This window comes from Hetaerina americana, unplaced genomic scaffold, assembly GCF_022747635.1.
Source record: "Hetaerina americana unplaced genomic scaffold, ioHetAmer1.1.p SCAF_8, whole genome shotgun sequence".
Lineage (NCBI taxonomy): Eukaryota > Metazoa > Arthropoda > Insecta > Odonata > Calopterygidae > Hetaerina > Hetaerina americana.
The window spans coordinates 23,313,731-23,326,846 of record NW_027287427.1 but is presented as its reverse complement, the minus strand read 5'-3'; the positions used below and the strand labels follow the sequence as shown (position 1 = coordinate 23,326,846).

The 13,116-nt window shown below is 44.5% G+C and overlaps 1 protein-coding gene across 1 annotated transcript in view; it reads right to left on the bottom strand.

The window, feature by feature from the left end:
- Window positions 1-13,116, bottom strand: part of LOC139697962 (paired box protein Pax-6-like) — a gene marked incomplete at its 3' end in the record, with an annotated part of 189,087 nt that overhangs the window by 22,245 nt on the left and 153,726 nt on the right. Inside the window, exon 5 of the mRNA XM_071596818.1 lies at window positions 9,993-10,075. Within this exon, the coding sequence (XP_071452919.1) occupies window positions 9,993-10,075 (83 nt within the window). The remainder of the gene's footprint in view (window positions 1-9,992; window positions 10,076-13,116) is intronic.

The window sequence follows — 13,116 nt, the reverse complement described above, 5'->3', positions numbered from 1 at the left end:
AGGCGCGGTGGAGACAAGGGGAGGGTGTGGAGTGGGGAAGGTGGAGGCTCTCGGGGGGGGTGGGGGAAGCGAAAAAAATGAAATATATAACCTTTTTCCTCTTAAGCCGCATCGTCACCAACACCCTCGCCACCAACCGCGTTCCACGATGCGATTATAAAAAAAGTGAGCGTCGAAAAGAGGGCGCCACACCCTAATGACGCCCTATCCTCGCTCTTTTATTTTCCTTCCTCTCCTCCCCCCTCCCCTCTCCTATGCTCTTTGCCGAGTTGACATCGTCGCCGGGCGCGGGGACGAACCGTGGGGGTGGGAGGGGGGGTGTGAAATGGGAGAGGATCCTCCACTCCGGACCCCTCCTCGGAGAAAGGAATTTTTAACGGCGGACGGAGCAGCAGCCGCAGCCAGAGGGGCTGGGCGCGAGGGGAGCGGAGAACTCGCGGAAGGATAAAGATGCGGAAAAGGACACGAGAGCGCGGAGATTTACTTTGTAATTTTTATTAATTTTTCTGTTCCCCACAGAAGTAAAGACTCGAGTGTCGCTAGAGAAGGTTGGAGAGGGACGAGGCGCTTCTTCCTATTCGCCTTTTTTTAATTTTTCGAAAGACTGGAAGAGAGGCAGGGAGACATGAACATCGTTCCGGGGGGAGGGAGGAGACGCGGCCGAGGCAGTCAGGGCCTTTCGGGGAGGATGACGATGAGAGGACCGCTTCTTTCCCTCACATCTCCTCAACTCCAAGGGATAACGAACGAAGGACATGCACGGGTAGACACGCGTGTACGCGGCCGACGGGGTCTTCGCCATCTCGAGGCACGCACCAACATCCTTAGTCACCCGCGATCCTTAGTCACCCGTTCCCTCGGCATCCTCCTCCCTCCCCCCCCCATCTCTCTCTTCTTCTCCCTCCCCTCTTGAGAAATGGAGAGACAGAACACTAACTCCACGTCGAAGAACGCGTACCCCTTCTAATGATGAAAGTGGCCGGGCATTTCGACGACGGAGGGGGAGAGGGCATGGAGAGGAAGAGCAACGTTGGCATAGGGGCAGGTACTCGGGGTTCAATTACGAAACGGTGGGATTGGCATCCATGGAAATGACCGAAAGACAATGAGAAGCACTTTTCGCGTCGCATACCGCGGAAGCTTTACCCGCTAATCAATCCAACTTCCGCCGGTGGGATGCCACCAGACTCTTCGTCATGTCACTCGGCCTTCGAGCGCAGTCCTTCCGCCGTGCGACTCGGCGGATCCCACCCCTTTCAATGGCGACGGTAGCTGCTGCTTCGGTGGATCAAGAGGAATTAAACGAGGCCAAGCGAGAGGAGGAGACGGGAAAGAGTAAGAGTTGAGTGGGTAGCGAACAAAGTCGATTATCGCTAATGTCTGACGATGACCGGCGGCGACGTGAACAACGAATCGATCCAATTTGTTCCCTCTCAGGGAGTTAGGCGTAAAATATTTGAAATTCCAAGGTTTTCGCTCGACTGTTAGTCAGTTGGGTAACGTGCTCGCCCGCTAAGCCAAAGATCATGGGTTCGAGTCCCGCCTTAAGTATGGTGCTGTGAACTCTCGTGGTTCGAACCTTGAAGAGCCAATCAAGCAAGGGTGGCTTATCAGTATCCCAGGAACAAAACGGGTTCATCAGATACGTCAAAGGAACACAAATTAAAAAAGAAGTCCGTGTGTCCGTTATTAATTGAGGACAGTTAAAATAATATAGGGCGAAATTACGTCAAATGAGTCCTTTATGCCAGGGTTTAAACGAACGATTCAGTAATCTAACGACTGCTTTGATCGCATCCTTTGAGTTCCATTCAATTTAAATATGTAAAGGCTTATTTATATATATTTGCAGTATTCCATTCCGAAAGCATTATTCCTACAGATGCATCGGTCTGACCTTTGAAATGGAAGTCAAACAAATCATTGCATTATCTCCAGTTAACTCATGCATGCATGTGTTTTAACTGTACCACATGAATGAATTGCGTACCCATGAAATAAACTGCGTATAAATGCCTAATCTGAAATAAACTGCATTGTCTTTCCTTATGATTTCCTTATCCAAATATAAAAGAGTCAGTCATAATGTCAAGAAATGTACGTCCTCATTACACCTGATTGAACCAAGTTTTAATGAAAATTTTATATGATATTACGCATGTATGTCTCACAATATCTTAATTCAGCACCATTATCAATGATATCATTACGTCACGCAGTTTTCATATAGGACTTACAAATTTGAGTGAAAAGAGTCCTAAAAAGAGTACCACAAAGCAGAATAGGTATCCAAATTCCTGTGATGCCGTTGTCGGTTAATGACATTTAAGTGTAAATGAGAGTTACATTTTGGAAAATACATAGCAAATTATCCCCTTTATTCACTTATACTTTATCAACACAAATAAAATTGAATGATGACGTAACATCATTGGGACAAGTTCAATAAGATATCAGGGGACTTCGGAAACGTATGACTAAGCATAGCTGAGGAAAGAGATAAGAAAAGGCAAAAAAAACGTGAGATGTGATATATATCACCTTGAACAGTTTGTGAAGGCCACAATACACATATTAGCTTGTATTAACATCAGATTTCCCCAGACCTCTCAAGCATTCCGGAAAAGTGATCCCCAATTTGATAAATTTAATCAAATAAGCGACTCCAAAATGGAGCGGTAAAAGCCGAATGGAGCCGGGTGAACTTGGATCACGCCGATGCCCTAATCGGAACGGTCCGCCTCCATTAAACTCCCGCCCGAAGAGACCCGCACCCAAGTATATCCCTTACCAATATGGTTCCGTCCCGACAAGGAGAGCCATTCTCCGCGCGCTCGCCCCCGAGAAAGGGGCGAGGGGGAGAGGAGGAACGCGATGCGGGGAGAGAGATACGACTTCGAATGCGCGGTGGGCGGGATGAAAGGTGGGTGGGGATTCGGAACCGGATTAAAAGAACACTCCACAAACCCCCCCCCCACCCACCCGGTGGTCGTATCTCCTCCCCCATCAAAGCATCCCTCGGGGTGGAGGTGGGTACTCAGGGGGGAAGAGAGGGACGGCAGAGGGGCGAGAGTAGGTGGCCCTCGGCGCGAGGGTTTACTAGCGGAGGGATTGGGGGCGGGGGTTGAATGGGGGTCGCGAATGAGAGGGGGTGGATGGCTTCGTGGAAGCGGGAGGTGGTTCGTAAAAGGGAAGATGGGGGAGCAGGTGGAGGGGAAGGTGGTTGGGGTTTCGGAGGAAGAAGAGCGGGAGAGAGAGGGGAGGGAAGCACCACGTAGCCGTTCATCACCGCCATTTATCTAATTGGAAGACGAAGCGACGACGCCGTTTTGCACGAGAGCTGCGGCGCTCCGGGTTGAGCAGATGGGGAGGGGGCTCTCCTCCCGCCAAGGTGGGGCGGGTAGGGGAGGCGGGGGAGTGATGATGGAGGCGAAGCGCTTTCATAGAGATGTGGCGAGTGCGACCCCATCCTCTCCGCCGCGAGGACCTCGCGTCAAGGGAGGCCCCCTTTAGGAAAGAGCGGCGATGGCGACGGGCGCTAGCCCCCTCCTAAACTCTCACCCCCCCCTGCCGGCAGAACGCGGCCGAGCGAGCGAGGGGGCTGAGGAGTCGGCAGGTATAAAAAGAGCAACGTCGTTTGCGGGGAGCGAAGGGGGGGAACGGGGTGGGGGGCTGTGCGTGCCGTGTGGAAAGGGGTGCGGGGATTGATGATGGGTGGGTGGGTGCGGGGATGATGGGTGGGTGGGTGCGGGGATGGTACGTGGGTGGGTGCAGGCGCTCGCGGGAATTGGGGGTTGGGGTGCAGAAGGAGATGGCGGATTAGGAGGTCGCGGCAATATGGCCGGATGCGGAGAGAGTTGACAAAAGAGGATCGCACCGCTCGAATCGTAATCTCTTTTCAGTCGAAATCCCTTTCCCTCCCTCCTTCCACCGACCCACCCTCCCCGCAGATCAGCCCTAGAAAGGTCGTGACCGCCGCGAGGTGACCACTCTCTCTCGCTGTGGCCTCTCTGGAGGGTAACAACCCTCCCTGATCCACACGCTCACGAGCCGTTGGGTAGGAAATCGCGAATCTGCTCCACCCACCCCCCGACTCTCCTCCCCCATCGTTAAATCGAACTGCAGTCTACTCGCCGTCCTCATTCAAGTCCTCTTGATGACAGAAAGACGTATAATTCCCATGCAGTTTGGGAATTTTCGAAGCAGAATACTGAATAATACCGCAAGCAATAGTATCGATCCAAATACATCACGAATTTTTGACGGTTTAAAGTAAATACTGGAATAGTGCTCGTTTTGTGCCTATTGGTATTGGTATTGGCAAGACGATGACTGAAATTATTGGGTTTGGAACATTAGTATGAAGGGCAAAATTTTACAAAATAAAACGTATTCGTATGTTCGGGTGAATTTAAGGACAGAAGGATGAGAAAAATCCTCGAGTCCCACCAATCTTTTAAATTTATAAATAGCTGAATTTTAATCTTCCATTAGAAATTGGTTTCAGTTACGCAAAATGTAGCGTTATTTACACTCTTTCGAATAGCTTTTTTTCAATCGCGCATTCAAAACGTTGGCATGCTTGCAAAATGCATGAAAATTACAGGTGAATGTGTTGTATAGAACAAAAAATTTAAAAGAGCGCCAGTGACGGTTTTCTATTAACAAAAATGCACCCGAGATAGAAGAGGTGAATTCCATTCGTAATAAAGTCCCTTTGAATATTATCCTGTGCGAGTTCACTGCGTGAAGTTATTCGAAATCCAAAACGGTAACTGGCGCGTCCATAATATATGAAAATGTGGCATTCACAAACAAGGATTAAAGTGATTTTGATGGAGTCAAGCTCTACCACCTAACAACATTCCCTTCCACCCTCACACAGCACCCCCCCCCTTTCACTCCCGGTTTCAAATCTAACCCTCTTAAGCACTCACTGCGCCGCTAGTCTTCCGTACCCTCCCCACCCTCACACAAACTCACAGTGTCCCTCCGTTGCCAAAAACGGCTCGCCTTCGAAAATCAGCGAAATGCGGTTCGAGTGAAAGGTTGGGGGAGGGGGGAGCGTCTTCATACCACTCCACCCCAACCCCCTCAATCCGGCCAGGAGTGCAGCCGGAAAAAAATACGCTTCGAATTCTGAGGGCGCCCCAACCTTTACCCTCGCACCCTCCTCCCTGTCCTATGCATCAAAACATCCTTACTTATCTAAATTACGAGAGAGTTCACGGGAGCACACTTCAAACGGATTTAAACGCCAACAACCCCTCCCTGCTTCCACTCTCTTCTCTTCGAACCCCCCCCCTCCCCCCACTGGCGCGTCCTCACTTCCTACCCCTCTCCTTTTCTTCTGCCGCGTCTACTCATCCCCCGCGACGAGAATCTCTGCTCTCCGCGAAATCTCTCAGTGAGCGGATTGTTTTTCCCGTTTTGGGAATTCAATGGCCGTTGGCTGCGGCGAATACCGGGGATTGGTGGAACCATGCGCCCACTACCCACGCTCTTCGATTAGGTAAGTGCGCGCGCTGATTTAGATACTCACTGCGAAACTACACTAATCCAGCTGCTTTCATATTTCATAGGAGAGGGATCCTGCGGGCGGATCCCTGCAAAATTACCCCCCTCCCTCCCCCATCTTTTAGTAGATGAGACCCCGTAAGGTGGGACTCTCCATTCTTCTTGTAGTTAAAATTTTGCTCAGAATAAAAATATTAATTTCGAAGAAATCGTTGGACCGACATGACGAGGATATGCCCTGACCACATCTTAATATATTTTTTCCTGATTTGTACTCAAGCACAATGGAGCCATTTATTTCCCCATGACCTGACCGTATAACATCGAATTGAATTTTTTTAATGATATCAATTCCCATCATCATATTGTGGCACATTTATTGTATAACGGAATAGACTATCGACGCTAGCATTACGCAAAACATATCCGTATTTAAAAAAGATTATATATAATTATGCGCTCGGAGCTTCTCAAATTACGTATACAAACAATTTATCTACATTTTACTGGCGATAAAAGCCCTTTTGACAACATTCATACTGCTTTTCATGGCATTATTGCATGAATAAATTTGAAATAAACTTTCAGGAAAATTAACTCGACACAAGTTTGGTGTACAATTGTCAAGCAATTATCATATCAATATAATTATTACATGGCGACTCTACACATTCCTGAACTCTACGAGGGTGGCCTGAAAAGTTTCCGACCTCGAAAATTTCAGAAAAAATGTCTTGTACTTTTGTTAGGTCGGAAACTTTTCAGACCACCCAGGTTATAAGTAAAAGTAGGAATATATGTCATAATTTTTTCCGTATGGTTGAGTTCACAGGCGGACGACACATCACCCATTTTTAATATCTTTTTCATAGCAAAGAAATCAGATCAACGATTACGTGCTAATGAATGTTTGAATAACCTATTTTCCATATTGTGACTTTTCATATGTAAAATTATCTGAATCTTCCAAATACATGGTGGAAATAGTATTCTGTTAAAGTTTTTTATAGGATTCAATCAGTCTGTGGCCATAGAGCAAACGTGGGGAATTAGACACACGGTTTTATAGAACAGATTTGACAGTTTAGCTCTATACGGGCACGGGAAGGAGGATAACATTCTAGGTACTTCCTGCGCCTACGTGTCGCAGGGGAAAAGGAACTGACCGAGCCCTGAATGAGTTAATTTAAAACTTCATTTGTCTTAGTACCAGATGAACTCTCCTCTAACCTATTAAACAGACCTTTGGATCGAAGAATGCGAAAAAGTATTATTGTGAAGTCGAGAAGTCTGCAATATTGGCACAATATAACTACTTGAAATATGCGGTACTCAGGCCAACCTACGTAACTAAGAGAATCGCGAAGGAATTATAAATGCGACGCATTTGGCAACGATTTAATGGGAGTGGACAAATATTCGATGGCCACTTGTCTCTTTGATCCATTCGGTTCCAAATGAGGGGCCATTCATGAGCTCCTCTTTCAGATTGAAATTGTAAATGACGCATGAACTCCCGGAGAAGATAGGTTCGCTCTACCGTGACCACTACCGTATTCCATCCCCGTGGAATAGACACCCAACAGCAAAACGATCCATCACCCGCGGAACAAAGCTCTTGACTCCGTGACGGCGTCACATCCTCACCCGCCCTCGCTCCATTCGGACTCGGGGCCGACCTCCCGACCCCAAACCCTCCTCCTCCTTACTTGCCTTCCGTCTGCCTCTCTCCACCCATCACCATCCTTCCTCCCCGTTCACCCTCCGCACACCCGCTCCGAGGGAGTCTTATGACTGACTCCGCGCCGCGGGAGTCGGTTTCCTCGGCCGGAGACCAAAGGCCCCGCTACCGTGTTTGCACGCCTCCTTCGCCGACAGCGAATAAAAGCATGCCTCGACCTCAGGCCTGAGACTTCAAATCATTCTCTCGATCCTTTAATGGACGCATGTACACATACATACATATACATACATACATATATATATATATATATATATATATATATATATATATATAAATATATATATATATATATATATAAATATATATATATATATATGTGTGTGTGTGTGTGTGTGTGTATACACACATGTATATAATGTATAAACTCTCCCCCACCCCGGTCTTCAGGCCTGAGAGCTACCTGAATCCCTTCTAATTTCCCCACCCGCCCCTCCCCAAGGGCCGCGTCTTTGTACCCTCCGAGGTTTCACAGAGCTCCTATCTCCGGTCTTTTCATTTCTTCCCCCCGTCCCCGCAAAAGGAAAAAGTCTGTGCAACGTGACTGATCCCGGAATGCCTCCTTGCCGGTGGCCACTCGACTGGGCTATCTTGCGTTTTGTTCGGTCGACGAGAGATCGTTGCTCATGAGCCAAAAGTTGTGTCGCCCTGGGTTAAATCGCTTGCGTGTCGGGTACTTTTATTTGCAATCCAAACAATTGTTTTCCAAATGCTGCTTGAATTGGCTCAATAAACGTGCTCATGCGAGTGCTAAGTATTTAATTGGGAATTTACTTTTACTGCGCAGCCAGTGTTTAGTTTTGATGTTTGGCAAATTCGATTATCAGTCACCCCGACTGTGCCGTTCATCACTATGAGAGATTCATTTACTCTATTCTGATTGTAGTGCTTTAAATGCTCATTATATTCTTTAATTTAATTGCATTGTCCTAAAGATTAACAGTCTGTTACATGTATTTGTAAGCAGAAATGAAAAATCTAAGTAAAAAAATTGATTCTGTACTTTATATTTCAAAACTCAGAATTGAGTCTAATGCTTCGCCCAATATGCAAAAGCGCTCTTCAACTGACCAGGCTACCAAGAGAAGAATTAGTTTTCGACGAATAATGAAAGAAATATGAATTCTGATATCGATTTTATAACACACCGTGATTTGCCCATGGGTGTACACACAATTTGAGGTGTTGGGGACTTAGGGTGCCTCTTCCCTCACCAGATCTTGCCCTGAAAGCAGCACTCAGGGATTTCAATTCCGACTGCATACCCTTGATATCCTGCTGCACAACTTGTTTGATCTTAACTGAGACACTCTAACTTAATTAACTGATTCTCATAATTGGTATTTGATGCATAGAAAATACTACAATGTAGGTTTTACCCGGAGTAGATTATACCATCATTGCGTAAAATTTTACACGACCGGAACTCAAAACTGACTTACTGAATGAACTTAGCATCACTTAAATAGACATTTTATGTTTTTTTTCATTTTAAATGCACTCCAGAGAATGCAGGATATTTTAAATGAAGAGATCAATAAAATTTTAGTCCTAATATTTAATAAATAGAAAAATTAAGACTGGCTTAAACCCGACGCTCCCTGTATTTCCATTGTGCTTATGAGCCCACCTTACTTAGGATCTCGGGGTTATTAGGGTGCATGAGTAAAAGAAACATATCAGGATCTTCATCCATCGAACAGACGCTGTCTCCGAGCGCTCGCAATTCACCTTAGCGTCCCGTTGCAAATAATGACCACGAGCACATGCGAATGACTTCAGAGGGGGAGCGTGGGCCCGGCTCCGCACAATCACCTCGGAAGGCTATCCTCTCAGCGCTCGGACAAATGACCGATGCCCCTCGTCCCCCGCCGCCCGTATGTCGCCCGCTTGTCCCCGGCCACTCGTGCGCCCCTCGTTCAGTGTGGCGACCCCTCCCCCTGGACCACCACTCCAAACGACTGTCCATCCCCGTAAGAGCTCCAAACAAACACTGGGGGTTGAAGATTCCCCATTTCGTATCTGGAATCAGCCCCCCCCCCTGACCCCCCGCTCCGATGGGAAATGAAAACGACATTCTTCCCTTTTAAATTAAGAGTCATTGAGGGAGATTCCCAGAATACATATGTTTAGCAGAAAATGCGAGGTGCTCAATGTAAGAGCTGAAGTTTGTTATACATATGCAAACCCATTCGCTTCATTGAAGATTAAACACTTCTAAAATGATCGATATTGAATTTTTTCCAATCATAACTTTGCGGAAAATATTGAATTTAAATCATTTTATGGACAGAAAAGATATTTTTATGGAGAGTAAGGTCATATTTTGATAAGCTTTAAAATTGTCATTTAACACCCAAGTACACCATATTTATTTTTAATTCACCCAAAATATTTCGATTTATACTGTACAATTGTTTTCGATCCCAGTTCCAAGGATATCACCAAAACAATTTTCAGGCAACTTTTACTGAAAAATCAGTTTTTCTCCTTTACATATTTAGTACATCTCTGCACATAGTGAAGTTTCGAAGCGCCTAGCGCAGAAAACTTAATGGATATTGAAATTCAGCATCATCTCATTTAGCTCCTTCAAGATTAACATTTGATTCTTGCCATTGTGGGATATTACCCGTACTTTAAATTAACAGTGCAGATATTTTGTAACAAATGAGACCTTAACCTTCAATTAAACTAAAATTACACAGTGCAGGTGATTATTACACCTCCTTACCTGGATTCTAGCCTCAGGCAGTCCAATTTTTTCTGCCAGTCTCTCGCGCGCAAAGACGTCTGGGTAATGTGTCCGTTCGAACTCTGAAAAGAATGAGAACAAAAATGCATAAGAAAAGTGTTATCAAAAACCCAATTCATACAACATGCCATTAGTTTTCACGAGTAAAAAGATGTATCACCATAAAATATTGGGATATTTTCAAGAGCACTACGCTTACAGACGCAGCCAGCGCTTCAATTCAGCACAATTTTTATTAACCATACGTATATTGTAAATGCCATGATGCATAAATTTCCTTGATCCTATGTAATTTATTGAAAAAATACCCTTGGGGTAACATTGGATTTTTGGTCGAATGCAGGAGCCACGCCGCTTCGATAGGAAGGGGGACAAGCATGTCTCTCATACCTGACAGAATAAGTTCTCAGTAACGTAGTTACATCATCAAACTACAGTTACAATTTCGATTTCGAAGCAATCATACATTTTATCTGACTATCTCTATAATTCCTACATTACTTTGATGATAGCATATAAAAACCATCAAGTGAGACTAAATATTACATAAAAAAAATTAGCTGAGTAGTTTACGTGAGGCTACTTCTTGATTTAAATCAGCTGAGTTAAGCCAGGACACTCGGGCATTGACAAGATGTTGGGCTATATTTAGATTTCTGAATTGGTTAAACTGAAACTTATAAATTTCTCCACACTGCATTTTACAAAACTTGATGCTCCAACGATTTTTGAATGGATGTTTTATAGTCTCAGTATTCGTTCATAAAAACTCATATTTCGCGTGCATGTAATTGAACGCGTGAACAATGAATTTTTTTGGATCCAGTGGATAGCACGTAAGCGTAGTGTAAAGGTCATTTCACTGCTCAACAAAAACAGCAGGCAGAAAGATAATGGAGTCAAAGTGATCTCTCCGATGGGATGAGAGTCGCTCAAAGTACATGCATTACGCTCGACGTTATCCGAGGGATTTAGGGATGATAGGTATTTGTAACGAGAATAATATGTGTACTCTTTTCTTCGCATGAGTGAAATTTCTAATCCCTGAACTGTTTTTAATTGAGTTTGATAACAACGAAAGCCTGATGCAAAATTTGGTTTTATCACATCCTGCTAATTCCGAGAAAACGATTTTTAATGAAATGATACCGACAAAGCATCCGACCAACAAAGAGCAGTAGCAAGTTAATTGATATTTATCTCAAAATCAGTGGCCGCCAAGTTATTTTCCTCGATTGGTGATCGGGGATCGGATTTATCTTTGACGGCCTTGAAAAATGTAACGGCCTAATGCAGTAAGCAGGCACAAATTTCAGCATCAGCACAAGAGAATAAGAAGTGAAAGACTCGTGGGTCCAACTGCAATGTATACTTGTTTCTTGATCAATAATACCAATGCAATATTACCGTTGATGGTAATTAAATTATATTACAATTAAATGTTACCGGAGAAAGCATAAAAAAAAACAAATAAAAAAGATAACAGAAATGGTCTACTAGTATATTTTTGAACGAGGAAAAAAATGAGCGAACGGAAAATACTTGAAGATTATTAAGAACTGGATTTTTCTCATCTACCAAATATTTCGTAATTTTTCCGCAACTCAGCAATCTATACGCATGTACCTGTTTACAAGCGGAACTCCTATGTGCATGGATGTTCCCGGTACGTACCGACCACCATCTATCTCGCTCTCTCTCTCTCTCTCTCTCTCCCTCTCTCCATGCGTGACAAGAGCATTTCCTAAATGTCATTCTCAGTAATCTACCTGCTGTTGATCTCCTCTTAAAAGAGTTTCCTTGTGAGTAGGGACTGACAAACAAGCAGGAGTGGGTTAGCGAACACTCTCCCTAGGGTAAAATTCAACTCACTACCTTTCCAACAAACACAAACACATCCGTTTAAATTTCCCGGTTGAGTTACTGAAACACTAGGCTTTCTCCATTTAGAGTTTTTTTTAAATTGCTCTTCTCACCAAGCACGGATCTTTGAGGTTCACGAATTATCAAAATTACTTGAATTAAAATTTCAGCCTCACTAGTCTTCATTTATTTTTAACCATATTTTCCAATATTTTCATATCTAAACATAAAGTATTCCAGTTTTGAGCAAGCTAACACTCTTCCAAAAGTCACTGCTGTAGATTCATCTGGTACTACTAACCAGGCACCTTGGTAATAGAAAAATAGAATCGCGTAATCCATCAAGGGCACAATCGATGAGCTAAAATACTTATTTTCCAGATTTATTAAAACATTTTCTATGGGCCACACAAATAAATCATGAGGGGTCATAATTTTCGAGCTATTTTGATTCAATTTTCAAAAAAAACAGACAAAATTAAAAAAAAAAATAAATTGAAGACCTCATTAACCTCAAATAATACTGAAGAAAATTATGCCATGAAGAGTAAGAGACTGATTACATAATCAACAAATGTAACCTGACTGAGATGTACAAATAAAAGTGCTTATTTTCCCAGGGAACGACAACTAACGTTTTTTATCTGCAGCCATTTTCGAGCGATATCTTGATTCCAGGATAAATGGCTCTTTAATGGGAGGCGCTATTTCTTTCTCGACCGAATTGATAAAAACAAAAGGAAAACGATACGACGAAGTCACAGGGGCAACAGATGTCAGCAAAAACCTCCCGGAATGAGATCCCTCGGTTACGTGGCATCAACTCCTTTACTTACGCCTTTCCCTCGGTCGGAGCTCATCGCCAAAGATATAAGACGATAAAGACACGCTAGTGAGCAAGGATTCCCGAATCAACAAAAGAGAGAAAAGGCAACGAAATCCTTCCCATTTCGTCCCAAAAAATTGGATTTTAATCCCGCGAAAGGGGATGCGGGAAGAAATGGAATTTACGGAGTGAGGGAAGGTGGGGGGGGGAGATCCATTGGGCGTCGGACGAAATAAAACACGAGCACAAAACGCAAACACGCGAAACAGCCGCACGCGCCCCAACTACATTACCCCCAAATTCCCCACTCCTCCCCTCCCAATAATCCGGAGCGCCCTTAACCCAATTGCTCCCGATCTCCTTCGATCCCCCTACCAGCCCTCATCTCCTCCTCCCGACAACCCCCTTAATAAT